This window comes from Aspergillus neoniger (assembly GCF_003184625.1).
Source record: "Aspergillus neoniger CBS 115656 unplaced genomic scaffold BO87scaffold_2, whole genome shotgun sequence".
NCBI classification, from domain to species: domain Eukaryota; kingdom Fungi; phylum Ascomycota; class Eurotiomycetes; order Eurotiales; family Aspergillaceae; genus Aspergillus; species Aspergillus neoniger.
The window spans coordinates 208876-236428 of record NW_020291130.1 but is presented as its reverse complement, the minus strand read 5'-3'; the positions used below and the strand labels follow the sequence as shown (position 1 = coordinate 236428).

At 51.3% G+C, this 27553-nt stretch overlaps 11 protein-coding genes across 11 annotated transcripts; 5 read left to right on the top strand and 6 right to left on the bottom strand.

The window, feature by feature from the left end:
• The first annotated feature begins 74 nt into the window (after positions 1 to 74).
• Positions 75 to 2337, top strand: BO87DRAFT_324395 (phospholipid:diacylglycerol acyltransferase). Its single transcript, XM_025620065.1, has 3 exons — positions 75 to 483; positions 556 to 1963; positions 2045 to 2337. Exons 1-3 carry the CDS (start codon positions 169 to 171, stop codon positions 2188 to 2190), a joined length of 1869 nt encoding a protein of 622 aa, XP_025484507.1. The 5' UTR covers positions 75 to 168; the 3' UTR covers positions 2191 to 2337.
• A 1325-nt stretch (positions 2338 to 3662) lies between these two features.
• On the bottom strand, positions 3663 to 5636 carry BO87DRAFT_75814 (phosphatase PAP2 family protein). Its single transcript, XM_025629542.1, has 2 exons — positions 4972 to 5636; positions 3663 to 4894 (listed from the first exon to the last, which is right to left on the bottom strand). Exons 1-2 carry the CDS (start codon positions 5391 to 5393, stop codon positions 3997 to 3999), a joined length of 1320 nt encoding a protein of 439 aa, XP_025484506.1. The 5' UTR covers positions 5394 to 5636; the 3' UTR covers positions 3663 to 3996.
• Positions 5637 to 8396: 2760 nt separating this feature from the next.
• Positions 8397 to 9376, bottom strand: BO87DRAFT_437867 (uncharacterized protein). Its single transcript, XM_025627869.1, has one exon. It carries the CDS (start codon positions 9076 to 9078, stop codon positions 8848 to 8850), a length of 231 nt encoding a protein of 76 aa, XP_025484505.1. The 5' UTR covers positions 9079 to 9376; the 3' UTR covers positions 8397 to 8847.
• A 2076-nt stretch (positions 9377 to 11452) lies between these two features.
• Positions 11453 to 12412, bottom strand: BO87DRAFT_392700 (VIT1/CCC1 transporter family protein; the record flags this gene model as incomplete). The annotated part of the gene is made up of 2 exons (XM_025625022.1): positions 11453 to 11981; positions 12048 to 12412. 2 exons carry the CDS (start codon positions 12410 to 12412, stop codon positions 11453 to 11455), a joined length of 894 nt encoding a protein of 297 aa, XP_025484504.1.
• A 1422-nt stretch (positions 12413 to 13834) lies between these two features.
• Positions 13835 to 15616, top strand: BO87DRAFT_402999 (phospholipase, PLC-D). Its single transcript, XM_025625729.1, has 7 exons — positions 13835 to 13981; positions 14030 to 14443; positions 14490 to 14666; positions 14716 to 14754; positions 14800 to 15008; positions 15057 to 15206; positions 15252 to 15616. The coding sequence occupies exons 1-7, from the start codon at positions 13883 to 13885 to the stop codon at positions 15565 to 15567; spliced, it is 1404 nt and encodes a 467-aa protein (XP_025484503.1). The 5' UTR covers positions 13835 to 13882; the 3' UTR covers positions 15568 to 15616.
• Positions 15617 to 15894: 278 nt separating this feature from the next.
• BO87DRAFT_392698 (uncharacterized protein) lies at positions 15895 to 16389 on the bottom strand (the record flags this gene model as incomplete). Its single annotated transcript, XM_025625021.1, has 2 exons — positions 15895 to 16105; positions 16184 to 16389. The coding sequence occupies 2 exons, from the start codon at positions 16387 to 16389 to the stop codon at positions 15895 to 15897; spliced, it is 417 nt and encodes a 138-aa protein (XP_025484502.1).
• Positions 16390 to 18215: 1826 nt separating this feature from the next.
• BO87DRAFT_372242 (carbohydrate-binding module family 48 protein) lies at positions 18216 to 21020 on the bottom strand. The gene is made up of 2 exons (XM_025622235.1): positions 20568 to 21020; positions 18216 to 20212 (listed from the first exon to the last, which is right to left on the bottom strand). The coding sequence occupies exons 1-2, from the start codon at positions 20922 to 20924 to the stop codon at positions 18419 to 18421; spliced, it is 2151 nt and encodes a 716-aa protein (XP_025484501.1). The 5' UTR covers positions 20925 to 21020; the 3' UTR covers positions 18216 to 18418.
• Positions 21021 to 22680: 1660 nt separating this feature from the next.
• On the top strand, positions 22681 to 22977 carry BO87DRAFT_298042 (uncharacterized protein; the record flags this gene model as incomplete). Its single annotated transcript, XM_025619041.1, has 1 exon — positions 22681 to 22977. A coding segment is annotated over one exon (297 nt), but the record flags the coding sequence as incomplete, so codon positions are not given.
• Positions 22978 to 24625: 1648 nt separating this feature from the next.
• On the top strand, positions 24626 to 25861 carry BO87DRAFT_382104 (cyclic nucleotide-binding domain-containing protein; the record flags this gene model as incomplete). Its single annotated transcript, XM_025624589.1, has 1 exon — positions 24626 to 25861. One exon carries the CDS (start codon positions 24626 to 24628, stop codon positions 25859 to 25861), a length of 1236 nt encoding a protein of 411 aa, XP_025484499.1.
• An 86-nt stretch (positions 25862 to 25947) lies between these two features.
• Positions 25948 to 26388, top strand: BO87DRAFT_75615 (uncharacterized protein). The gene has a single exon (XM_025629541.1). The coding sequence runs from the start codon at positions 26033 to 26035 to the stop codon at positions 26324 to 26326; it is 294 nt and encodes a 97-aa protein (XP_025484498.1). The 5' UTR covers positions 25948 to 26032; the 3' UTR covers positions 26327 to 26388.
• A 43-nt stretch (positions 26389 to 26431) lies between these two features.
• Positions 26432 to 27536, bottom strand: BO87DRAFT_324375 (uncharacterized protein; the record flags this gene model as incomplete). The annotated part of the gene is made up of 2 exons (XM_025620064.1): positions 26881 to 27536; positions 26432 to 26718 (listed from the first exon to the last, which is right to left on the bottom strand). Exons 1-2 carry the CDS (start codon positions 27389 to 27391, stop codon positions 26432 to 26434), a joined length of 798 nt encoding a protein of 265 aa, XP_025484497.1. The 5' UTR covers positions 27392 to 27536.
• Positions 27537 to 27553: the final 17 nt, after the last annotated feature.

Here is a 27553-nt window from a genome sequence, read left to right as displayed (position 1 = left end):
CGGTGCCTGAATTGGGACGGGATTCGGTTTTCATGTCAAACTCGGTTATTTTTGGCTCAAACCTTCTTTTTCTTCTCCTTTCTCATATGATTCTGCTTTGACGTGAACTCCTTTTTCTTCTCTTTGCTTTTCCGGCTTCTTACATGATTTCCGTCGTCTAACTGCAGCATGCTCCGCCGTCGTGTGGCCAAGGACAAGGACGATGCGTCCGCATCGCCGTCCCCGTCCGACTCCCGCGACATCCCCGACTCGACTGCGTCGGCGCAGAAGAAACCCAAAGGAGAGTCGTTTGTCACCAAACCTCGGAGTAAACGGCGCAATGGTCTTATATTCGTCCTGGGTGGCTTGTTTGGTGTCCTCGTGGCCGTCCTCTTCGCCAACCAGCAGGATGTGATCAGTCTGGATAGTATAATGGATCTGAACTTGGAGTCGTTGATGGATGTTATGCCTCAGGGATTGCTCTCGGATGTCAGGGAATTCACGGTACGACCCAATTGCTCATCAAGCGACTTGGATATATCAATAGGACCCGCCGTATACTGACACCCCGCGCAGCAACATGAACGCGACACTGTCAACTACGACTCCTTCTCCGTCGGTCTGCACCTCCAAGCCGAAGGCGTTCACGCCAAACACCCCATTGTCATGATCCCCGGCGTCATCTCGACCGGCCTCGAGAGCTGGGGCACCGACGCAAACTCCCGCCAGTACTTCCGTCGCAGACTCTGGGGCAGTTGGAGTATGATGCGCGCACTGGTCCTCGACAAGGCCGAATGGAAGAACCACATCATGCTAGATAAGGAAACCGGCCTGGATCCCCCCGGCATCAAGCTCCGCGCCGCGCAGGGCTTCGACGCCACCGACTTCTTCATCACCGGCTACTGGATCTGGAACAAGATCCTCGAGAACCTCGCAACCATCGGTTACGACCCGACCAACGCCTTCACCGCCGCCTACGACTGGCGCCTCTCGTACCCCAACCTCGAGCGCCGCGACCAGTACTTCAGCCGACTGAAGTCCTACATCGAGACCGCCGTCCAGGTCGGCGGCGAAAAAGTCACCCTCGCGTCACACAGCATGGGCTCACAGGTGGTGCTGTACTTCCTCAAATGGGTCGAGCACCCGGACCACGGCGCCGGCGGCCGCGACTGGGTCAACAACCACATCGCCAACTGGATCAACATCAGCGGATGCATGCTGGGCGCCGTGAAGGGCCTAACGGCCGTCCTCTCCGGCGAGATGCGCGACACCGCCCAACTCAACGCCTTCGCCGTCTACGGGCTCGAAAAGTTCCTCTCCAAGGAAGAACGCGCCGAGATCTTCCGCGCCATGCCCGGCATCAGCAGCATGCTTCCCAAGGGCGGCGAAGCCGTCTGGGGTAATGCAACCTGGGCCCCGGACGACCTGCCCGACCAGTCCCAGTCCTTCGGCACCGTGCTCAACTTCCGCGAAACCAACTCCTCCCACACCAGCAAGAACATGACCGTCACCGAAAGTCTCAACTACCTCTTCGACGAATCCGAGTCCTGGTACCGCGACCAGGTGCTCAGCAGCTACTCCCACGGCGTGGCTCACACAGCCCGCGAAGTCGAAGAGAACGAAAACAACCCCCGCACATGGCTCAACCCCCTCGAAGCCCGGCTCCCGCTCGCCCCGGACCTCAAAATCTACTGCTTCTACGGCGTCGGAAAACCCACCGAACGGAGCTACTACTACCAGGAAGAACGTGACCCCCTGGTCAACCTGAACGTCAGCATCGACACGACAGTAACCAACAACGACGGCGTCGATCACGGCGTCCTCATGGGCGAGGGCGACGGCACCGTCAACCTCCTGAGCACGGGCTACATGTGCGCCAAGGGCTGGCGCATGAAACGCTACAACCCTGCCGGAGTGCAAGTCAAGGTCTTTGAGATGCCGCATGAACCGGATCGCTTCTCGCCCCGTGGTGGTCCGAATACAGGTATGCCCCAACCCCTTACCCCCTTAGCATCTCCCTTTCCACCCTTCGGAAGAATAATCTCTGATATGAGAGAGTATATAGGCGACCACGTCGACATCCTCGGCCGCGCATCCCTCAATGACCTCATCCTTCGCGTAGCAGGCGGCCAAGGAGACCAGATCGAAGAGACGTTCGTCTCGCGGATTAAGGAGTACGCGGATCGGGTACAGGTTTTTGATGATGAATGAATGAGATAGATGTATCGTAATGTGAGTAGAGGGCGTTTTTTTTTCTCCTTTTCTTTTCTTTCCTTGACTTTATTGGGGGTTACCTACCTATTAGTACATAGTACCTACTATACTATACTATACTATACTATACTATATACCTATATTATATGTGTGAGATGGTGGTGGTGGTGGTTGGTGGTGTGGTGTGGTGTAAGGTTTATTATAGATAGATTTGTGAATCTTATGATGGTCATGTATCATGTATCATTCGTTTCTTCTACCGTTGGGGGTTGAGTTGTATTCTGTCTATCTGGGGAGATATTTCACACTTATTCCCTGGTGTCTAGTGGAGTGACTAGGTTGTGATTACATTAATCAATCTTGCATGTGATCTGATTTCATATGATCTTTATCGACATGGTATAGACAGATAAGGTAATAATTTAATATAGTAAATTACTCTAAGCTACATACGGCTAGACTGAAGGAAAAAAAGGGCAAATACTTCCAATAGGAGCACGTAGTAGTCATTCAAGAAGTTCCTAAGAAACATGAAATGTATACAATAGAAAAGAGGAAAATGAAATAAAAACATATATGATACAAGCATTCATAAATCATAACGCTACCTGATTATAATTAAGAATAGGTTTTGCTAATGGATACTGTCATCCATCCATTCAAACACCCCTTCCCTTATCCCGTCACACGCAGCCGCAACTAATGAATAATTAGGTCATAGGAGCGAGCGGGCGGTAAAATAGAGAAATGGTCCTCTTGCATCGATTGATACCAGAAAACCACACAACCTAGGGGATACAGGAGGTAAAAGAGTAGTCCCGTGCGAACGGAATTAAAAGGTGTAGGGTGTGATGGGGTGGGTGACGTGTTTCCATAGCAAAGCGAATCAACAAAATCCAAGCACACGTGTTGTTCGGGAAAGATGCCTCCGTCAACATCTATATTCCCGCGTCCCCTTCCTCGTGGGTGCGTGCGTCGGGCCTCATTTCGGCTTCGTTCCCCTTTCCGGAGAATGAGCAGCCCGTGTGAGCACGGCCCTCCGTATAACAAACAATAAAGGTCTCTGGTGCGCAAACGAGACCGTAATACAAAGGTTCATCATAACCCCTCTGTCTATATGCCAATGCAATGGTCATTAAAATAAAAAAGCATTGAATCCCTTGAAAGCACAGCGAATGAGGTGCAAGCAAGTTGGCGCCTCAATCAACTTTTTCTTCATTGAGTTCCCAATCCCAGGCGCCAGTGGTGTGAGCGATCGACACGAAGATAAATTATGTACCTGGCCGAGCAAAAGAAGATGAAGGTAAAAAGCTCGACCAGCTGGTGAAAAGCGAAAGACTAAAGTAGGAAGTAAACGAGTGTGGTTGTCCTGGTTCGTCCAGGCGAGATGTAGAAAGCGAATGTCTCCAACGAAGGCATCAGGAGTTGCACGACCGGATGGGACGCGGTGTCGTGCAACACTGAGCCTTCGGTATTAATATTATCGACGGAGCTTCGAGGAGGTCGGGCTGCAGGATCATGCGGCAACGCAGCCCAGAAAAGTGTGCGGTATGATGTACAGTTAGGTCAAGACGAAGAGATAAAACATAGCAGTATCCAGGGTGACCAATCCAAAACGGAAAATCGAAACCATCCGACCTGGTCTGCGAAATAAAAAGCGGTATTAAAGATATTATGTGTCGAAATCGGCTCAATGCAATAAACCCAGCATGTCGTCAAATGTACTAACGCCGTTCGTAAATAGATGCAAGAAGTGGATGCTGTATATGCAGGAAGGTTGGTGCAAAATGGTGGTCGACTGGCTTAAGCACTGAGCATATGTCTGCCAGACTCGACATCGGCGATGGGCGAAGCCAAAGACTCTCCTTCCCAGGTGTAGTGATCGTCCACCGGGCTCAGGGAGCCAGAAGAGATGGAGGATGACGATCCAACCGTCCACTCATCGCTGTCAAGGTTGAAGTCGCCGTCGTAGGCAGCCAAGTCGTAGCCATATTCGCGAGCAGAGTCTCCGATCTCCACGTAGTCATAGTCCCAGCGGAAAGTCTTGTCGCTCTGGACGCGCGGGAGAAATCGAGTCTTGGCGAAGTAGAATGCAACCGTGGCCAGGAGGCCACCACCGACCAAATCCACTGCATAGTGGTGCGACAGGTACATGGTTGCCCACCACATCCACAGGGTGTAAGTCACGAACAAGGGCTTCAGCCGCGGGAAGACATGGCTCATGAACAAAGCGGCCAGAGTCGAGTCCGCAGCGTGCAGAGAGGGGAAAGCACCAAACACGACAGGGGACTGTCTGAAGCCCGAGGTGTACAGGTCGATTCCAAAAAGCTTGTCGATGCGAGCAAGACCCGCGGGGTTACCCGGCATGGAGTAGTCGGCCGGTGCCAGCCCGTAAAGGTTCTCGTACCACGGAGGCGAGCAGGGGAAAAACAGCTGGATGGCGACAGCAGTCATGCTGATGTAACCGAAAGTCCGTGCAAAGAGGGGAGTCGTGCCAGGAGGACCGAAAATGAACATGATGAGCGAGCAGACAAATGGCGCGCCATAGTGACAGATGCCATAAGGCAACCACGCCAGCACGTCCAAGACAACGTTCTGATGAGCAGACAGAATGTTGCTGATGTTCGCTCCGTAAAGGATGTTTTCCAGAGCCGGAAGCACGCGGACCCAGATAGCCGGGCGCCAATCGCTTGGAACGAATCTATTTCAAACAGCGTCAGTTCCCAAGTTTCTCTCAAAACTCCAGCATACTCCGATCTGAAAGGGTGGTTGACTTACTGGCAGGCGTAGAAGAAGATCAGCCACCCCGCAATTGGAAGGAACGGCAAGAAGAATTGGCGTGTAATCGGGAGTAGGAGAGAAAGGAGAAGTAGGGTAAACATCGCCGTCTTCCCCAAAGGCCCAGGAGATCCCATCACACTCAGGGAGAAGATCAGAAGGATCAGCAGGAGCAAGTATTGAAAGTCATATAGCGTCCAACGATGGCTCTGCAGTGATCGGAGCGTATCCATGGGCGAAAAGGACGTTTGCAGAGACGATATCGAAGATGTCGGAGAAAGCCTGCTGCGAAGCTTGGAGCGAATCTTCCGTCGCATGCGATGCGGGACGAGGAGCTGGATCGACCGCCATGGTACCTGGATCTGAAGCTTGCCGAACTGATTCTGCGTGCGGTCCTTCCAAGAAGGAAGGGTGGAATTCATCTCGGCGGCTAGTCACGTTTGGAAACCCCCGTGGAATCTTTGATAGTCAGGAAATCCCAGCACTTTAGGCGTAGTTGAAGGGAAGAATGTCGCCAGTCTTGAGGTTCGAGATGGTCAAAGGAAGCGCCCGGCGGAGTCGGCGGAAAGGGGGATTCTGGGCGTCAACGTGACAGAAGCTGAAAAGGGCGGCGCCTGGAACAAAACGTTTCGATCGCTGGCTGGCTCAAGGCCCGACAGGCGTTTGGTGAAGGCGGAGAAATACCAGATTGGAGGGATCCAGTAATGAAGTGGAAGCGCAGGCTCCGGTCTCCAGCGGCCAAACGAGGATATTCGGGGACGGTCACGTTGCAAGGGTTACTCTGACGCAAGGCGGACAGTAAGGGCGAGAGAGGAAACCAAGGCGCAAATGGCCACGGAGCCGGAGGGTCGACGAGGGAAGAGAGATTGGGGAGAAAGAGGAGGAGGACCGGAAGTATAGGCGGGAGGAATGGAAGGAAAAGAAAAGAAGAAACGGAAGAGAAAGAGGAAGAGAAGAGGGAACAATGGATGGGATATGAGGATTTTGCAGGTTCTCGATCAGCAAGACAGACGACGGGGCGGACGGCGACGGGTACGGGGGCTTACGGAGCCTGACTGGGAAGTCGTACTCGTATTACCGGTTTGGCCCCGTATCATGTCGTCACTGCTATCCCTAATCAGGGTCGTCAGGGTAAAGCCACTAGCCCGCTTTGGGAATGTGAAAAGGAGGCCTTCCCCTGTTGGCTCTAGCTCGCATCGGTGGTGCCTCGGTGCGCTGGACAGGCAGATCCGAGTGCCTGAGAGAACCAAGGTCCAACCTTTTTCATATTGCAGAAATTTTCTTCATGGTCGGGCAACGGAGTCCGCTACAACCGAACTGCGGGTGAGGCTAAAATTGAAAAAGATGGGTACAAACAAGCATAAGCCTTGTTTTGTTCTGCCTGGCAAGGCATAATGTAAACGGATCCAAACAGCAGCTCTCGGAGAAGTCGGGATATACTACGGAACATGCAGGCTAGTAGTTACTACTACGGATATTGGCTGACACCGAGCAGCCAGAGACACAGACATAAAATCTTCTCCGCAAGGAGTGACCTATGAGACACGCTCGCTGGTGACACGCAGGTTCCAAATGAATCTTACACATCACATTAATATAATTAAGATAGTGAAGAGGGGGCAGGAGTCTCGAGGGGAATGGAATAAGCAAACCTCAAAATCCAAATAAACAATAAAAAATATTATCACTCAGCGAGACGCCCAATTCAGACCATCCCAGCACAACTCCCGGATGCTCATTTCATGGGATTCCGGACTGCCCCTGATGATTGGTCTTGGGAGCTCCACCCGCAAGCCATCCGCAGCCAATTGGAAGCAGTGGATCTCCAGAACCAATTTCGCTTAACCCACAACGGTCTCACAGTCAGCAGCATCCGACCAAAGAAATCGCCGATTACCCTGCAGCCAAGACCCCCTGTCCCTGAATAGTCTGGTTGGTCACAATATCATCCTGCGCATTATGCGCATTATCAAATCTCCTCCTTACCCTGCGGAAGCTAGGCACGATCGGACCCGGCATCGACACGATGCCATGTTGCTGGTGTGGGTTTTTGTACCTGTCTAGCTAGCTGGCTGACCGGCTGGCAAGGCTTATACGGAGTCCATGTGCCGGAATTGCCGTGTGAATTCCACTTTCAAAGGGAACAATCGGGTGTGTTGGCAAGAGCCCATTCCTCCCCCGGATATCAATCGGTAATCTAAACTTCCGGATCCCGCTTGCTTCATAAGTAGATAGTAGATAGTTAGTCTGGGCTCACAAAAGACTCGAAAATTCGAATCTTGACCTTTGTCCAAACAGAGTAGTCAGCGGCTATGGAGCTCAGACGGATAGACAGGACCGTACGACCCATGACTGGGTCAAGCAGCTCGGACGATAGCCGCGTGCCCAGCCCGACCTGATATTTGCTATCTAGACTAGCTATACAGTGATCAGCCAACAGGTGCTTTTTGTTGAGGGATTGTCAAGTGGCGCGCCCCCTCCGTCCTACACAAAAGTCTAACAGGGCTAGTCTCTCAACCAGCCATCTTTCTTTCAACACGAAACAGCCTGCGCCTGTCATATGCCCGATCTAACGCTCTCGAGGCACGCACTGCTGCTGCTGCTGCTGCTGCTGCTGTAAGAAAAAAGCGCGCGTTGATGAGAGGGACCACGCATGCGCCTCCCCCTCCGTCATCCGCTAAATTACTACCTAGTAGTACCTACATAGTAGAGACAGTTACTTACTCCATAGTTACCTAATAACTAAGGTGCTAGCTTAAGGGGACACAGACACCGACGATGAATAACCAAACCTCCGTGTTGTAGCTAACTAAAGTCACTAAACTATTAGTTATAGGGGACATGACATTTTTCAAGGTCAAGGATAGGCAATGATGTGCAAGTCTATGGGAGTCTAAGCAGCAGTCTAGTAGGGAATTATGTGTATTGGGCACACGAGTAGAAAGAAAGCTGGAAGCGCCGGGCCACCCATTACCGTTTGGTATGGTATTGTTGGCATACCATACGTATGGTACGCGGGCTCCATACCATAGTTGGAATACCTCGAGATGGGTGGGAAGATCACGGCAAGCCGCGCCGGGCAGAGATGATCAGTTCACATCCGAGTAAAGAAGAGAAAGACAAAACATCACACTCACTGGTAGGCTTTTGTTGGTGTGAAACTCTCTGCAGTAGTTAGTTGGAAGTCTGGGGATCTAAGTGGCAGCTGACCATGGCACACGGCAGATTACTGCATCCATCGTGATGATGCGGGGAGGGTGGACGCCGGCGCTTCACTTCAACTGTAGTGATTTCTGGCAGCTTCATTATTGAGTTGTCTATCTGTGTAAGAAGTAAGATATAGTAATATAATGCGTTGGGGGAGCACAGCGCTGAATGAAGGTATGGTTTCAGAATGCGGCGTCATGAGTAGTTTTGGCCCCAATTTACTTTGATGACAATCTCCATCGTGGTCGTGGCCGCGTTAATTAGTTTGGTTACTTACTTACCTCAGTATGTTACTCTTGCATCGTTTGAATTCCGCTGATTCAGCGTCAGGTGATTTTCATTTCGGTAACAAGTTAGATACATATTGGGAACACTTTACGAGGGCACGGGTCCAGCTTCATTTCGGAGGCTCAGAAGAGCACAGCTTCTTCTTACGTAGCACAGCGGGCAGTGCTTTTCAATAGTTACCTTGATAGATTCGTTGCTGGGATTAATGGTGAGCTAAGATTAAAGGACGAAGGAATGCCGCAGTCTAATTCCAGCCGCATAGGCAGCAAAGCAACCCCAGAATGGAGGTATACCTTGCGAATCAGAAAGGGATGCGAGAACAATAAGATAATAGTACTACTAGAGGGGGGGCAGTGAACGTGTCTCATCTATTCTTACAAATTAACTATCAGAAAAGGGTCCGATTTTGAAACCAAAAACCCTTTTCCTCCTCCCTCCCCTAAATCCAGGGATATTTCTCGACAGCAAGCTCGTATTCGGGCTTCCTGTAATGGCTGAGGGTTTACGGTTGCCTGGCCGTGAGTGGATCGGCATAAGCTTAGGCCAACACAACGCGACCACCGCCCGACGCCGAGCCGTGGCTTGGACCAGAAAGATCATCATCATCATCATCACTACTCCAATTTGGGTTGTGAAATTCAAACGTCAGGGATGCATAGGGGGGTAAACGTAGAAAGAGTTGGAGGATAGTGACAGCTAACCTTCAATGTCTCGAAGAAAGCAAGAAAGTAACAGAAGCATCGGTCCCCGCTTCTTTTCTTGTTGCATCATGGACATTCAGTTTCCGAGGGCAGAAAACATGGGGTTCAACGTCGTATACATCATAGTACATCATGGAAAGCCGAGACAACCGTGGGCGGAGTTCCAGCCCATCAGCCACAATCGACTCGAAATCTGGTTTTCTTTTCCTGTAATCCGAGCTTCTCGAACGTCTCCCACATTATTGATGGATATCGATCTGACATCAGGAACGAGCAGTGAGTGAGTGAGTGGGTGAGTGAGCCTTGCATTCATTTGGAGTGCAAGTAAGGATCCGTACATACATACACATTTTACTTACATACAACAATACAACATTACTTTCTTTCTTTACTTCTCTCAAACTAAAACTGATGATAGGTTTTTTTCGTTGACCGCCGCCCGGTCGGCAGCTGCAGGAGCCCAGCCCCATAGCATCACCTGATGTTCAAGTTGTTTTTTTTTCTTTCTTTTGCTCGTGCCATCCGATGGCACGAATCAGACAGCCACTTCATCTGCAGGGTGGTCCGGGCAATGAGGTCATGCCGCATGCCGTTCCGCTATGATGTTCGTTGTTTAATCATTTCAGTTGCTGCCCGCATGCCACTCGTCCGGTGGTCGAATTAACTCCTGGATCGCCTCCAGGATATACAGTGGTGTCTGGTCGGGTATTGCTTTCCTAAATGGATGGATAAATTACAGATGATACGCAGCATAGTATACTGTGTATATTGTAGACGATCACTACGGAGCAGTTGATGCTCTCTCTCTCTCCCGGAAGATCTACACTACTAAGGTAGGTAACTCCATCTACTATCACAGTACATACATAAGTAGTAGTAAACTATACTTGGCAAGCCAATCACGACACAATGTCAATACTAGCACTGCCTTGCGCTGCGGTGCACTGCATTGGGCGTTGTGACAGCCTGATGGATTACTTACCCACATCATCAACCCACCCACAAGGCTTCACTCATGAGTTCTCAACACCTACAATCTGTAACATTCTATCTAAGCCATCCCAGGTACAACTAATTGTACAACCCAAGACGCCGTGTACGTAGATACTTACTCCACAATGCGGCTCAAAGCCATGCTCCCCTTTCTCCCCCATCTCCTCATTCCACCCCTTCCAACCCGTGAAACATACCTACTCCTGAAGGAACAGTAGATGAAATGGAATGCATCTAAGTTCTCACCGGGGAGAAAATCAAGCCAAAGCGTGGCTAACAGTGGGGAAAGGGGGTTAGTAAGTAGTTGAGAACCGGCATGTTGTTTCAGCCCAATCAATCGATCGACGAGGGTTGGAATGCTTACCGGCTTTTAGCCTTTCTTTGTACTTCTTTCCTTTTTTCGGTTCTACTTTTCTACAAGAGATGGATGGCGATCTGCCAACCTGCCAGCCTGGCTGGGCTATGCCGAGTCGCAGTGCAGATCAAGGTACGGAGTTTCTAGCAGATGACTGGATGAATGTTGTCGATCTGCTTTGATCTGGGGAATGCAGGCACAGCCACTGCTTACTTAGTACACCAGTGTCACTGCCACTACTAATTGGGGGAGATGCTAGATACTAGTATCTCGGCACTAGGTGGCATTATTTGCTTTGTTCTATTTGCTTGTTTAACGCTTGCTCGCTTAGTTACTAGTTGCAGTGATGGATCTATATTTGGGGGTATAAGGGACTACTGTATGTATAGTGTTTATATATAGTATCAGGTCTTTGTGAGAGACATAGGGAGCAATGATTGAATGGGTGGTGCCTAGTATAATTGGTATTGTATGTTGCAGAGCATGTACGGATTCAGTATCTATTGGTAATGGGAGGGGTAGATACCAGGTGGTACTGCTAGTATGTTGTGAGGGTATTTTTGGAATGTTGGTTGATTGATCATGAACAAGAGTTGTGGTGATGGATGGGGTATGATGTTGCCTCAGGTTGGAGGGAGGATGTGACTGCCTGAGGTTGCAATGGATGGTTGTGGATGCCTTGCTTGGGAGGACGTTTGCAGGGCTGACGATTCTGGGAAGATTTGCTCCAATGGGAGTGTGGGTGGATGTAGTATTCGAGAGATTCGATTCACTATCAACTTAACTAAAACCATCCCTTGATTTAATAGATCTATGTACATGTTCCAAACCATGTCCTAACAACGCCGAAGATAATACCATTTTGAGCTCTTGTCATCCCGCCAAAAACGCCATTTTTAACAATCATGTCATGGACTGGACTGCTTCTCATGCTCGGCTAATGCTCATGACCATGAGAGTCTGCCAGCATCTGGAATCCCTTCACCAGTCCCATTGCAGAGCCTGCTGCAACACCTCCGACTAGAACCATCTGCAAGCCGCCAATGACGCCGCGTCTGATGTTCCGATATCCCTTCCATCCGCTCACAAAGCAAGTCTTGCCGTATCCAAATAGGAACAGAGCAACGGCCATCGTGGCGATTGACCAGCGCAGAGCAGAGAGTACATCATGAGGCCCAACGAAGAAGTAGGGCAGGAGTGGCACGAAGCCACCGATGAAGTATCCCAGTGCAATGGTCAAGGCGCAGATGAAGGCACGAGAACCAGAGGGTTCTTGGACGGTGTGATGGAAATTCATGAGGAAGGAGGGGAGGTTAGGGGATGAGGAGAGGTGTCGCGTGAGCTCTCCCACAAGTTCTGCGGGGAGATCATAGGGCGCAAAGACATCGGAGATCGTCTCGGTCACCGAAGCGGGGTCAGTCAGGATCTCTTGCTTCGTTTCTTTCAGGGTTGCGCGGTAGGACTCCCTGGAGTCCGGTTAGCTTTATCCGCTTCTTTCCTCCTCTTACGTGAAGAATTTGGAGAATACTGACTCTTCGCTCTTTGCACCCAAGTAGCCTCCCAGTCCCATGGAGATGGCTCCTGCAATGAGTTCGGCCATGCCGCCAAAAACCACGACCTTGGTGTCTCCCAAAGCCGATAAGCCTGCGGTTAGAGCAAAAGGAACCGTCATGCCGTCGGAGAGACCGATAATAGCGTCGGAGACGATACGTCCGTCAACAATCTTGGACTCCTTCTTCTCCGCTTTTTCCCGGCAGACAGACCGGGATGAGGAAGACTCGCTGTCGTCGCCATTTCGAAGGGAAACGTGAACCTCTTTTTCTAAATCAGGTTGACTGAATCCCTCTGAAATGGGAGAGTAACTGGAAAGAAGGCCTCGAAGAGAAGAGATCGACATGTTGACAGAATTGGCAGGAGTTGGAATGTTGTTTCAACCAAATTTGAAGAAGAGGATGAGAAGAAAACTTTGCTACTGGACTGGCAGGTCACACAGTGGCAACCAGACTAGATAAGCAGCAAGAAGTCTAGCCTGAAAATCGGGGGATTTCTGCTGAAGATGACGATTGCTGGGTGAAGAGGTAGATTTCAGAACAGCTGGATCGGGGCGACAATTGACCTATGGAGTGCAGCAAACAGATCACAGCAGCAACATCAGCATGTTCTCAGGTCCAGGAAAGTTTTAGTGGTGATTATTATTATTCAGTCGGTCTACGGGAGCGTCGGCTACTACATATGAATGAGGGCTGCATTCACCGAGGAAGAGGGACCAGGAAGCAGACGGGAAAAGCACAATGAAGCGACCCCCTCCAGGATGCATCTCGTGCTCCGGTGATAGCCAGCCAGGCTTATCATCTGCCTATGGAGAGAAGCTGACCGACAACGTGCCTGATGGCCTCCCAGTCATCTGCAGTCGCGGGGGTGCGCGAATGCGGCACGTGGGCCTCTGATTGGTTGGGGCAGGCGGGATACTGCAATCAGGGATCCACTTCACTGCGGAGTCCCTGAAGCTTGGGCCGGTAAGGGAAGGCGCCCTTGCCTCGTTGGGCTTAGCGACCCAGTGGGTGCTTCCGCCGATGAGGGTGACTATCCAATCAGGAATGCTTATTTCCTAATACAACACTCTTTGTCCCTATCACACTCCACTTTCACTGGCTGATTAGTACAATCGGCTGTCCGGTCCAGCCCCGATTAGTCTGCCAAGTTAAGCTGCAATCGAGAAGCACGGCTGAAGCACGATGCACCGCTTGCATCGACTATCGTCTACTATCGTCTGCTATCGCATGCACCGGAGGACGCCGATTTCACCGAGTTCACCTCTTCTCCCCTCTCTAGGAAGTCCTTCGCGTGAGCGGAGACGCTTTCACCTCCCTATTTCGGCTTAATCGACGCAGCTATCTCCGACTTACTGCTTCATGACCAATCATTCCAGCAGCTGATCACCATGCTCCGCGGCTGTACAGTCCGAATTGTGCTCGTTACTCCAATTCTTTCCCCTCATCCCACTGCGGAGTGCATCCGAAGTTGGCATGTTCTTGTGTTGCCTTGCTTGCAACAAAAAGGCTCACGCGAGCAGCCCGTCTGCCTACCACGTGGGATGGGCCATCTCGCGTGCCATTGGACCATGGTTGGCAGTTACGGAGCATCGCGACTCATTCTTTGGCTTCTAGCTGGCTAGTGAACGCAGGATGTCTGCCGCAGTGGATCCCTCATGCGCCGAAGGAGGCCCCCATGCATCCGACCAGGCCCGGATGCGTCCTTCATCATGCGAGGCAGGAAAATAAATATCTCACCGGTCAGCCCCGGTGTCGGTGAGGTGGGATTCAGAAGCTCAGAGGTGTCAAAAAGTGGTTGCGGAGCAGTAGTCAACATGAAGCTGAACGTAGCTGCTATCTCGGCCCTGGCCACTGTGGCCTCCGCTCTCCCTCACAAGCGCGATAGCGATCAATGGGGACACATTCGCTCCAATGTGAGTGCAGCTGCCTGTCGAAAACGATAGTGCCACTGACGTGGACAGATCAAACATGTCATCTACCTGATGATGGAGAATCACTCGTTCGACAACATCGCCGGGTACTGGGACTTTCACCCCGACATTGACAACTTGCGCAACATCTCCTACTGCAACGAGTACACCAATCCCAATTGGACGGTCTGGGACGAACCTCTCAATGTCTGCGCTGCGCCATTCGAAACCGAGGTGCCCTTGACCGATCCGGACCACAACTTCGCCGGCGTCACGTATGAGATCTTCCGCAAGTGGTACCCCACCAAGGACGATGTTCCCAACATGGGAGGTTTTATTGAGCGCCAGTCGGAGAAATACGCAGCCAGCCCGGGCGAGTCTAGCTTCGTCATCAAGGCCTACGATGAGAAGAAGACGGCAACTCTAATTGAGGTTGCGAAGAACTTTGCCTTCTGGGACAGCTATGTGAGTTGCGGGTCGTATTGGTGATGAGCGCACGCTGACCAGACAGTTCGCGGAACACCCTGGCCCGACCAACACCAACCGCCAGTTCGCTACTTCGGGATCGACCTGCGGTTTCGTTGACAACACCTACCAGTCTGCCGGCTGGTATGCCAACTACACCGGTACGACTTGTGCGACGTCGATCTTCGAGGCCCTCAGCAAGAAGAACATCACCTGGAAGAACGTAAGCGATATGAAACATTTGGAAACGGAGCAATGGCTAAGCGACACAGTACTATGAGACGGACATTGTCGATGCCTACATGTACAAGGTGAGTATGCCAGCTTTCACTTCGGTATAGTTCTAACAGGAGCAGTGGGTGCAAGACAACGCGATGGACCGTCTGGTTCACTCCGACCAGTTCTACCGCGATCTCGAGGAGGGAACTCTGCCCCAGTTCTCCTACTACAACCCCGAGTGCTGCACCATTGACTCGATGCACCCGACTAGCAACATGGCCTCGGGTGAGCAGCTGATCAAGCATCTGTACGATGCAGTGCGCAAGTCCAAGTACTGGGACAACGTGTAAGTGCCTGCAGAAGTTACTTTGAGCTTAAGCAACTGACATATCAGTCTGATCATCCTCAACTTTGACGAGCACGGTGGTTTTGCTGACCACGTTCCCACGCCGGTCAACGTTCCCCAGCCCGAGGATGGCATCACCTTCACTGGCATGTCTGACGGCCACAATGTGACCTACGACTTTACTCGTCTCGGTGTTCGGTGAGTATCCGGCCATAAGATATCTGACTTTAGCTAATGGCATAGTGTGCCGTCATTCGTCATCTCGCCCTACATCCCGGCGAACCACCTGATCCACGACCAGGGTACCATGTATGCCAACAACTCGGCATACACGCACACCTCCTTCCTGCACTTCCTTCAGGAACTGTGGGGTCTGGAGGGACTGAACAACCGCGTGCAATGGGCCAAGACATTCGAATACATCTTCTCGAGCGAGAAGCGCGACGACACGCCGGAGAAGTTGACGACACCGACCTGGTACGGCAGCAGCTGGGAGCCGAAGCCGGATCCATACTACAAGCTGAACCAGGATTATGACTATTACGAGAACCTCGATTAAACTCATGATAATGAGACGGATGAGATGTGACTAACATTATGATGACTGCAATATGCACATATGCACATATATGCAAGTTTGATTTGAAATCGAGTCAATGCGATTCGTTGATTCATGTATCTCGTCAGCAAGCAGAAGAGCAAAAAAGGAGATAGCCGCATAATGCATAGCTAATAATGAATGCAAGCCAGCGTGTACAGCATAGCAGAGCATAATACCACCCGCACGCACCCCATGCAGAAGAAACCCAAACCAACACAGAACTCCAATCCCCAATCCCTAATCCCCAGTATTATATAAACCCCACCCCAAAGTTGATCAAACTCATCATTGCCCCTTCTTATCCCCCTCCCCCTCCTGACCCTGCTGATATCCAGCCCACTCCCCAACCTTCCCCGCCGCACTCCAAAACCGATCCCTCAACCCATCATCACTGCCCCCAGCACCATTCTCATTCCAATTCGTCGGCTTCGTCATATCCCACAGTCGACTCTTATACGCAGGGAAGGAGGTATGATTCCACATGCTAACGAGGATACTATACACAAACAAGAACACACTATTAGCTTCAGGACCAGAAGGGGGGAAAGAATATTGAGGAAGGGGATATATATACCTCTGACTCCGATCCAAATAATCCTCATCCTTCAACTCCTTCACACCGACGGTGACTCCATCCCGAGAGAACGTGACATTCTTCTTCTCCATCTTGGATCGCGTGTTGCGCTTCACATCTTGGATGATCGAGTAGGTGATGTAGAAGATTGTGCCCAGGATAAGGAGGACGAAGAGGAGGATGAAGAGGGGGTAGAGGCGGGTCATCTTCCTATTCCCTTTCTTTTTTATTAACCCGTAGGGTTGTTGTTGTGGTGGTGGTGGTTGTGGTAGATGGTAGAAGGGATGTGAAATGAAATGTGGTGTGCGGTTGTTGACCTTACAAGGCGTAGGGCTGATCTTAATCGAATGGATCGGAACTTGAACTTGAGTTGAAACGAACACCTCGTATTGTTGGATTATCCACGAGGTATTTAAATTATTGATTTTAATCCTGGGGTGGGGGATTGTGGCTTTGACACGAGAAGAAAATAGAATAGTAAAGCCACAACAGTAGGTCACAGTGTAAGAAGAAAAAGGAGAAAAAGCAAAGATAGTTTCCTCCTCAAATTCAAGTTTAACCCACCCAACCCAACCAAGGAAAGGAAAGTATGCGTGTGGCTTTGCGTGCGTAACTCGGACAATAATGCCAAGGCTTGTGTGCGGGCGGGGCGTAAGGAAAATGCCTTGTGAACTATTTCCTATTTCCTATTTCCACCAACGGGGAATTCGGGTGCCTAGGATGCCTAGACTATACTGCTGTTATTTTGTATGTTAGTGTGGCTTGGTAATGGAGAGAGGATATGAAGAATGGCTGTGTAGGTGAAGGTGGAGTATTTATAGTAGTGCTAGCTAGTATTGGGGAATATGTATGAAGAGCAGGGATGGATGGATGATATATTGATGGCTGATGCAGGTCATGCAGTCAATTTCGGTTTTCCATCTATCAGCATAAACATTACCCGATTAGGTATGCAGAGCGTTGATGGGGGGGGGAAAAAGCGGGAAGGGATGATGATGGGATGGGATGCAGGGTTCGGTAGTTGGTTGTGACATTTGCATAATATGGTTATCGAAGTATTACTACTAGTTTGTGCTAAGCAGAACTGTCATCTGATTTGACACCTGATCAATTGCTATTGATGAAAGGTGTGTGTGTATGTAAGGTACGGTGGAACGTGACCACCACTATCTCACTCACCTGTGAACATATCAATTCTTACTTAGTAGAATACTCAACTCAAAACTATTTCCATATATATTTATATCTATAGAATAATAACAGACACAAAATATCCTATGAAATAACCATGCATAAACCCCTTATCATGCAGTTTCACTCTACTATGTAGCATGCTGCATACATGATTCATGATGACGACACAGCACTACTTCACAACCCAGGAATGTACTCCCAACACAGAATATACAACAGCACAACACCAGAAACTTCCCTCCATTTCCCATTCTCCATCTATCCATTGAATCCCCCTAATACCTAATTAATCTTAATACCCAATCCACCACTTAGTCAAACCCCCTCCAAGCAGAGGAATATGTGCGACATCCCCTTCCTCCCCATCTTCCCCATCTGCTTCCAATGCGGAACAGACCAGAACCCATGTCGCTGTAAAGTCGTGGGACCGACATTAGGTATATTCCTTCCTTCATATTCCCCCAAAACCATTGTTTCATATATAAGTATGCTAATAACTCCTTCAGGCTTTATTTGTACGGTGGTCGCGGCTGTATGTATATCTACATCACAACTACTTGGCCTTCGCAATGGCTCGAATTGAATTGACAACTAACTTAGTAACTGCCTGCAGGTCATTTGCTATCCGGCGTCGATTTTCTGTGGTTGTTGTTTGACGCAGACGGGGAAGGAGTATGTCTTTCTTTCTTTTCTATCAAGTCTACTGCGTATGCTGACATCTCTGCTAGTGTCCTTGGGTATCCGGTCAAAGTCAATGGGGCTGTGAGCAACGCAATACCCATCTAGTATTCTAGTAATCTGGTAATCTAGTAATATAGCTACATATTATCAATAGGTAGACTCGACATATATTCATCAGAACATTAACATTATCATACTAGCTATCGATGCTCCGTGGAGCAGCAATAAACCAAACAAGCCGTAGCAATTATACGAGCCATGCAAACAAGGTATCCAGTCAACGTGAAAAGCATAAAACCCCATTCCACCTTCCATTAGACACCCGGGTCATTATCATAGAAGCCATATCATTGCATCCTCTTAAACCGATTTCAGCTTCTCCTTCAGTCGCGAGAAAAAACCCTTCTTCTTCTTTTTCTCCTCCTTGCCATTCGTCGTCGCTCCAGCCGCATTGGTAGTAGCCGGCTTCGAGGTGGCTGCCGCATTGCTGGTCGGCGCGGACTCTGCCGGCTTGCTGGTACCACTGGTTGGTGCACCGCTGGTCCCAGTGGGATCGGCAGTCTTCGTTGCGCTGGCCCCCGTGGCACCAGTTGTCGGAGCAGGCGTCGTCTCGTCGGGAGCAATGCCACTCTCTATGCCAGAGTCGACGGTCTTGGTCGCACTGGCTCCCGTCGCGCCAGCAGCGGGCTTCGTCGGAATCTCGGTAGTGTCCTCACGCCCGGATGCGCCAGGTCCAGACTCTTCAGGAGCCTTTGATGTGGCAACTCCGGTGGTCACCGTGGGCCCATCTGTAGGGGTAGTGGCCCTGGGAGAGACTTGGGCCGAAGCCGACTCAGCACCAGTAGCACGCGGCGCGCTCTCCGAAGCAGGTTCAGCACCAGACGCTCCTGGTGCTCTCTCAGAAGTAGCAGCCGTGATCACAGGTGCGGGTGTGCCAGACTGATTGCTCACGGGAACCTTCTGTTGAAGCTCTTCTTCGACTTCTCTCTTCTCTCCGACAGCCTCCTCGACACCTGCTGCCTCCGGATCCCGATGAGCTTCAGAGATCGACTGCTTGACCACATCTGGGACATCGTGAGCCGGCAACCCGCTGGTTGTCTCTTTCTGAGAGCCCTGTGCAGCGGTAGCTCCAGCCACAGCGCCCAGACCGGTAGTGGTACCCATACCAGTAGCAACGTCAAGGCCAGTGGAAGGACCAAGGTTGGTCGAAGGAGCAGCCCCGGCGGTGAATCCAAGTCCAGATGAAGTACCAAGCCCAGCAACAGTGGTAGGCGCCGGCGCGCCAGTCGAGTTGTCCACCGGAACTTTCCTTCGAAGCTCTTCTTCCATCTCTTTCTTCTCATCGACAGCCTCCTTGCTGGTGGCCGCCTCAGGGTCCCGATGGGCTTCAGACATCGACTGTCTCACCACATCCGGGACATCTCTCGTGGGCACTCTGCCGCCTGTTTGTCGCTGAGACTCCAGCGGGACAGCAGCAGCAAGCCCAGCAGTCGTGGAGGTGGGTGCAGCAGACTGGATTGTGTAGGTGGGGTCAGTCGCTCCTTGGCTTTCACCCATTGGCAGACTAGACTCGGGGATCATGTTCTTGGACACTGGGGGAATCGCAAAGGCACTGGCATCATAAGCAGGGCTTCCGGGGAATCCACCACTGGTGCCCTGCTCATAGCCGGCCCGGTCGGTACGTGCGGTCGAAGAGATAGTGTTGGTGTTGAAGGTGCTGGGATCAGGCACCTTCTCGCCCGGGTTCAGCTTGATCGGGTTTCCCGCGCCACTGGACGCCGGAATGGGATTCACGGAGAACTTGTCAGCTTCGCTGGCTGGGGTAATGGGATACGATCCGGGGACATTGGCCCTCTGCTCGAGCGGCACATCCTGGCCGAGAGCGGCAGTAGTCGACCCCGGAGCGGCCGATGAGATGGTGGGATAGTATCCATTCTGTCCTTGTTTGCTGCTGGACTCCTTGGGGACTCCGGCTGCCAATGCAGCGGTTGTCGAGCCTGGTGTGACCCCGGCCATATCTGCAGTGCCGTTTAATAAAGGTGTGGTTGATTCTTTAAGAATTTGGTCGGGATAGAGAACGTTGTTGATATTGCTACTGCCGTCGTCTTCTTCGGGAGCTCTGTTATCGGTGGTCCAGATGCCGTCAACGACGAACTATGAACCAAAGAAAAAGACAATTGTTAATTTGTGGAACTAATGCAACGATGACGCTGACAAGGGAGTCTTATAGTTTTGGGGGGGAGGAGAGTCAGGAAACATGAGAGGGGGAAACCACGCCCGTCCGCGACTGGCGGCGACATGACGTCAGGCCACGGATGGAGCGTCATCGCGCGATGGAACTTGATAAGCAGAGGGACTGGAAGAGGAACGGATCCTCACGATGAGTTTCCCCATCAAAGGACGTAATCCTCGGCGGGAAGTACAAACAATGGCATGGCAAGCAAATCAGGACAGGGAACGGCTCTGCGCCATAAAAATCAATGTGCAGAGCATGCGACTGCTGTCTCACCTTGTAGTGCACCTTCTCATCCGTCACTGGTAACGGAACTTCCTTCTCAAAGACATCGCCTACGCGATCCAATTTGACTGTCTTGCCCCAGTCATCAAACGTGCCGGTGACAAACACTTCGTTCGCATTGTACGGCCTGGTCGCATGCGAGGATCCGCATCGGTCAGCGATCGAATCCACCCCGAGAGTTTCAAGCACATGACGCTGAAGAAAGCTAGGCTTTGATCCATACGTGCTTGTCGCTTGGTACGGAAGGTGTCGGATAGAATAGAATTTCCACAGGAGGGCCGTGGAGTGGCTGATCCCCCACAATTGGAGGTTCCAGAGGGTGGGAAAATGGGATCTGTCACTTACCATGTAAATGTGTAGCTCCCCATCTTCACGGCGGGTGGGCTTTGGATCCCCCAAACTCAGACAATAGATGTGGTGGGAGCAGGAACTTGTCAGTAGCAGAGACTGTAATAGGAACGGAGGGATAACGAGAGAGCTAAACGCTCGGAGCAAACAGGATAAGATAAATAAAAAAAAAAAAAAAGAATGGTAAGAAATGGCGTATGGAAGAGGCTGGGAACGGCGATAAAGTGTTGCTGGGAAAAAGATGGAGAGGGGAGAGAGAGATGGAGCGGGGGGGCTGTTCGGTCGCACACAGACCGTCACCGGTCGGACTCTTTGGCAGGAAGGATTGACTGGAAAGAAAGTAGGTACGCTGTAAGAAGCCGCCACTTGGATGTTCCTGGTGTCAAAATTGATCAAGGCGAAACAGCAAGCAACAGCATACACACACACGCAATGATTTTCGCCGTGGCTTATTCTGTGTCGAGGATTCGGTAATGATGAATTCTAAGCAAGTCTCGCGGAATAACACATGGATTGACTAGACACTCCCAGTGGCTGCCAGCTCTTTGCCAGCCCGTGTACAACTCAGCGCAGCGACAGCTGGCATCTTATCGCGCTAGACTTGGCCAGTTTCATCAGAACCTTGTTGTGGGAAACCAAAGTGTCCGTTGGTATGGAGGCTCGTGCAGGGCTGCATTCCTGCCCGTAGTCACAGCCATTCGCCTTGCCTTTTGGCGCATCTTCCCAGGGGCTTCGCACAGGCAAGAGTTTCCTACTGGATGAAACACGTCGATGGTACCTGACGGACCTGATCAAATCACCTACATTGCTTTACATATTGATCCGTACAGACTATAGAGGACATGGGAGTAAGTTATTCAACATATGCACTGTGAGGGCCTGGAAAACTTTATATGGTCCTTGTAGATCCCAACCCACAGCCGAAGTACTAGACTGGACTACAGTCCAGCCATCTAATGTGACTGTTGGCGAACTTGCATTAGGCACTCGCCCCGCCCACCCCCCCTCCTTTTTGTCGAAGCTCACACCAACAGATAACCGCCATGTTTGTATGATTGTTTCAGGCTATAATCACGAGAATAAGAGCTGACCTTGTGGATGAGCGGTAAGAAGAAGCGCTGGAGTGGATGAATTCAACACGCTTTCATTCTTGTCTTGTCTTTCCATCCTCCACCACACAGCACTCCCGGCGCTAATCCTGATCCAGAGAGCACGGACATCAGCTAGTCCGCACAAGGAATAGTCCAAGTCGACGAACCAAGAATGCGATAACGGCTAAAACGCTAACCGGATTAGGCTTGGGAGGGAAGGTCGGTTCGAATGGAGCCAAAAGCAGCAACGAGTTCATGGATCCATGGGAGCTCTGTGTGTCTGATAGCTCTCATTGCCTGCCGGATTGGCAAACAGCAGACCGTTACCTTGACCTTCTCAGTGGAGATGATGGCACTTTGACACCTCGAAGTGGCTGACGGAACCACTTGCCCTGTCAGAATGGTGGCTCTCCAGCAAACGTCAACGAACGGATAGTCTACCCTGGCTATGACCTCAGCAAGCAGATCATCCGAACGGAGAGCAGACTCACAAACGCAAGCACCATTTCGTTCGCCACCTGCGTCGGGCCTCTGATGAGAGAATCAGAACCCCCAATGAGCCAATTATCTGCATCGAGACCGATCCTTGATGAATTGGGATGGGCAGGAATGATGCTTGGTCGGCAGTAAGTGTCTCCTTTTTGCGTCTGCTTGGCCTGGACTAATTGCGATTCCCCGCCCCCTTTGTTGTTGGTCGGTTCAAGGGTCTGATTGTCAATCTCAATCAACAGCGCCGGTGGCGCAACGCAACGCAACCCAGTGCTGGCTGGCACTTTGACTGGCCCTCCTATTCCGAATACCGCAATGTTCTAGAAACCGTCTGGAAGCCCCTGGGAGGGCCGATCGAAGCTTCCACCTCTTCCACATCGCGTCCGTTCCCGGTCGACTGGGCTGAAGGATTCGGAGGTCTGGGGCCCATCGTCCACGTCTCCTTTTCGTTTTCACCTTCTGGAACACGCTGAGACGGTGCTAGTCCGATCGACTACGCCCGACTATGGATTTCATTTGATAATACCTAGGAACAGAGACAGACTATTGACCCAAGGCCGTCAGCTATTGAAGTAGTGGACTGGACTAGCGGGGTGTCCGTGACGTCGATCGAGCCGTCTGAGCCATCTTGTCCTAGCGATGGAGGTTCCCAACGCATCCGAAATTTAGTCCGTTGCCCTTAATTAAGGAGGTGAGTCTACTAGTAAGAACGGAGGGTGGCCTGAGTGATGATGGTGGTGGTGGGTTCGACAAGGGCACCACCGGGGAGTTCTCCGAAGGATGGTGTGTACAGTAGTAGGAGAGAGCCGAACTCCTGGAATGGAATAGACTGGGAAAGGGGGGTGGGAGAGGGAGATAATCAGAATGAAAAGGGAAATAAAAATGAAAAATCATGATTTTCCACTGCAAATAGAAGTAAAGAGTGATATGATCATGAGAGGACTTTACTTTTTAGACGCGAGTCATATAATAATCCATCCATCATCCAGTTTGGCTTTTTGGTTTGCTCCCCGCCTTTTTCATGGTTCTTCATTAATTCATTTATTTCCCCTCCCTTTTTCTGCAACCCCTCCGGATCAAGTTCCCTGCGTATCACCACTTCACCACCACCACCACCACCACCACCACCACCCCTTTTCTGGCGCCATTCAATTTCATTTAAAAGCAGCCCCCCATTGAACTGTCTAGAAGGCTTCCATCCCGAAATTAGGTGTTTCTGCCATTTTTCTAGCCGGTCCCTCAACCCTTCCATTGTCTGCAAATCCCACGCGACCGAGAAGCCGCTGAAGTCTCACTGGTAAGAGAATCCCTCCTCCCAAAGCTACTCTCCATTAAACTTCTGCCGTGTTGCCCCTCCAAAGCTTGCCCGGTGATTTTCCTTTCCCGCTGTGATTGCTGTGCTTGTTGTTTCACACTGGACTCATTTATTTTTTTTTTTATTCTTTTCATTGTGTATATCACTATTATATTCCTCAGATTTTGTTACCTTTTTTTTTTCTGTATCTACATTGCTTGTGTTGCTTCGTGAGATCTACTCTGCACCAGAACAGCTCTGGCCAGCTATCTACGGGCAAAAACAGCTCTCTCCCTCCGCCAGAAGAAAGCTTCAGAGGCTCCGAAGCAGAAAAACGTACCACGGCGGACCTCCAATGAGGCCTGCTGGACCCAATACCCACACTGTTTAGCGGAGACCCCAATCATCAATGATCTTGCTTCCCTGACTGGATCCCCCATTTCTGTTCCATCCACGGCCACCTTCCAATCTGCTTGCTGCTACGACCTTCTGGTCGGTTTCCCTACCCGCCCCTCCCTCCCCTCCCACACTCTTTCTCTCGGGCTTGTGCTACCACATCTTCTGTTCCCCCCGTCCTTTCCAAACCCTGCTGCTACTCTCGCTTTCTGATGACTCCTGCCCCCTCCTACTTTTTCTCTCCTTCTCTCCCGCACATACACTCTATTTCTTCACCTGCCCGCCTTCCCAAGTCTTGCTCAGCGTCTGACCTCCTTCAGACCATTTCCGTCCTTACGTGCCGGCCGCTTCAGTCGCCGTCTCCCGACCTTCCAACTTCCCCGCTTCACTGTGGCCGGAGCGGTGTTCTCTCCGGCCCTTCTTTCGCCAGCATGGCTGAGAGTGCATTCCCCAGCGCCCAACAACCCCTCCGGGTGGGCACAAAAGACGACAAAGCCGCTGCTTTTCAGAAGATCTCCGAGGAGGACGAATACGAGGTGACGTCACCAACCGATCCCACTTTTCGATCTGCCAACGCCGCTGCCGCATCCTCGTCGACCGGCAGCCCCTTCTTTGGTGGTGGTTATGGCGATAACAGCGGTCCAATTCGTTTCAACAGGAGTCCCTTCGACAATGGGCCCAGAGAGGAGGACGAGGAGGGTGCCGACGAGTTCCCTCCAGAAGACATCCGCCCCACGGGCGCCGCGAATCAGGGATTCCCTAATAACTACGCGCTGGGCCGCCGGACATCGGTTTCTGCAGAGTCGCTGAACCCGACCTCGGCTGGCTCAGATAGCTGGACTCCCCCGTACCATGAGAAATCAGAGGAGCAGCTGGCTCGGCTGAAGACCGCGGTCAGCAGCAACTTCCTCTTCTCGCACCTAGATGACGACCAGTTCAAGAGTGTGCTTGATGCCCTGGTGGAGAAGCCCATCCCCGCCAAGGGTATCAAGGTCATCAGCCAGGGTGATGCTGGAGACTACTTTTACATCGTAGAGAATGGCCACTTTGACTTCATGATCCACCCGTCGGGCTCTGTGCAACCCGGTCCGGAGGGCATGGGCAACAAAGTCGGTTCCGTTGGACCCGGAGGCTCATTTGGAGAGCTGGCTCTCATGTACAATGCGCCTCGCGCGGCCACCGTTGTGTCGGTGGACCCGAAGAGCACCCTCTGGGCCTTGGACCGCATCACTTTCCGCCGAATCCTCATGGACTCGGCCTTCCAGCGCCGTCGCATGTACGAGGCATTCCTCGAGGAGGTGCCACTGCTGTCCAGCCTGAAACCGTATGAGCGTGCCAAGATCGCCGATGCTCTGGACGCCATCAAGTATCCTGCTGGCTCTACGATCATTAACGAGGGCGACCCAGGTGATGCCTTCTACCTACTCGAATCCGGGGAGGCGGAGGCCTTGAAGAATGGTGTGGAGGGCCCTGTGAAGTCCTACAAGCGCGGCGACTACTTTGGTGAGCTAGCCTTGTTGGACGACAAGCCACGGGCCGCAAGCATCGTGGCCAAGACAGAGGTGAAGGTGGCGAAACTGGGCCGGGATGGCTTCAAGCGCTTACTCGGCCCTGTGGAAGATATCATGCGACGAGCGGAATATGAATCTAAACCTGTGCCCGCTTGAGAGGCGTAATGGGTCATAAATACACGAAATCCTTGGCGAAGAGGGAGGGAGTTTTGTGTGGGACAATGTGGTGACTTTTCTATCTCTTTCTTGTGTCGTTAATTCGCCTATCTATGCTCTTGGTTGGACGGACCAGTCGGGGAAACCTGTTGGTCTTGTCATCTACGACAGATGGCTGAAAAAAGGGATCCCTTATTCATCGGCGAAACATTTGGGTCGTGTTTTACTATCGGCATCGCGGGGGGTTGTGTATGTCTCTGGACTGTTCATACACGGGTTATATTCATGGCCGAGTCGCGCAGGAAGCCGCAGCCACCAGGCTGCTCACTTCGTTCGCTGCGATCGGACGCGTGTGTCATTGATAAACCACCTGGGTTATTCCTGTCTTTTGCCGTTTCTATGTTTATAATAGCTCATTGGCTACGAAGGATACATATATGGTTGACATGTACGACAAGTGCTTGACAGTGTCGATAGGATGCGTAAGATGATATTTATAATACAGCATAGCCTCAAAAGCAGCAGACTCTGTATCCGTAAATTTAAATGATACCCCAAGTACTTTGTAGATCATCGCGCAACCACCAAATCACTCCGCAACACCCATTTCTCCCCCTCCCGCACCTCCTTCCCCTCATGCAACATACACCGATCCCCATGCCGATGCAGCAGCGCCATCCCCGGCACCGGAGCGACCGACACAGGCTCCGGATTGCGATTGGACCGGGTCGCCTCTGGATAGAAGACAGTTTCCCCTCCCTCACAGCTCGTCAAGTAGATAAGGAGCGTCCAAGTGGTGCGGGCCGCACGGGGCGGACGACCGGGCGAGGAGAAAGTGATGGCATTTGAATCGTCATCTACGGTAGGAGCAGCTATCAGCATACTGAATTACTTTTGACTAGGAGTTGACTACGAAACATCATTCTACAACCCGACAACCCTTTCCCACCTCCACCCCCGAGATACCATGGATTTTAAGGAAAGAAGGATAATGGGAAGAGGGGATAGGATAGACTCACAATGTTTATCAAAGAACTGCCCCTTCGAATACCGATATATACGGATATTCCCGTTCAGCCCGATAGGTTCCCCGCCCCAGATATATTTCATATCTCTCGTCACTGCTTTCTTTTCTTCTTCTTCATCTTCAATCCCCGCATTCAAAACCATCTCCTTCAGCGCCGTCCCCGACCAAAGACCCTCCGCGAACCCCTCATCTTGGATCTGGAACCGATCATTGACTCGCACTGCATCGCCCTTCTTGGGTTTGCCGGGTGTGGTGGTCAGTGGCAGGGAGGCCAGGAATGAAGTGTAGGTTTTGCAGAGCGTCGAGGGGAAGAAGTTCCGGATCAGGTAGATTTGGTCGGGGACGAGAGGGTCGAGGGTGAGAGAGGTGGAGGGGATGAGTGGGCGGAGAGGGGGCCAGTTGGGGGGTTGCTGCCGCTGCTGCTGGTGTTTTTGTTGGAGATGGGATTTGGGGGTGGATGAGGGGGGCTGCTGCTGCTTGGAGTTGGATGTCTTTTTAGGCATTCTTTTTGTGGGGATATGGGGGGTGGTGATGTGTATGGTTATGGGAGTGAGAGTCGGTGAGGAGATGATAGTTGGACAGATGGATACTGAGTCAGTAGTAAGTCAGAGTGACGGGGATTATGGTCGTGAAGTAGTACTATGCAGGTCGGTCTGGTCTGATCT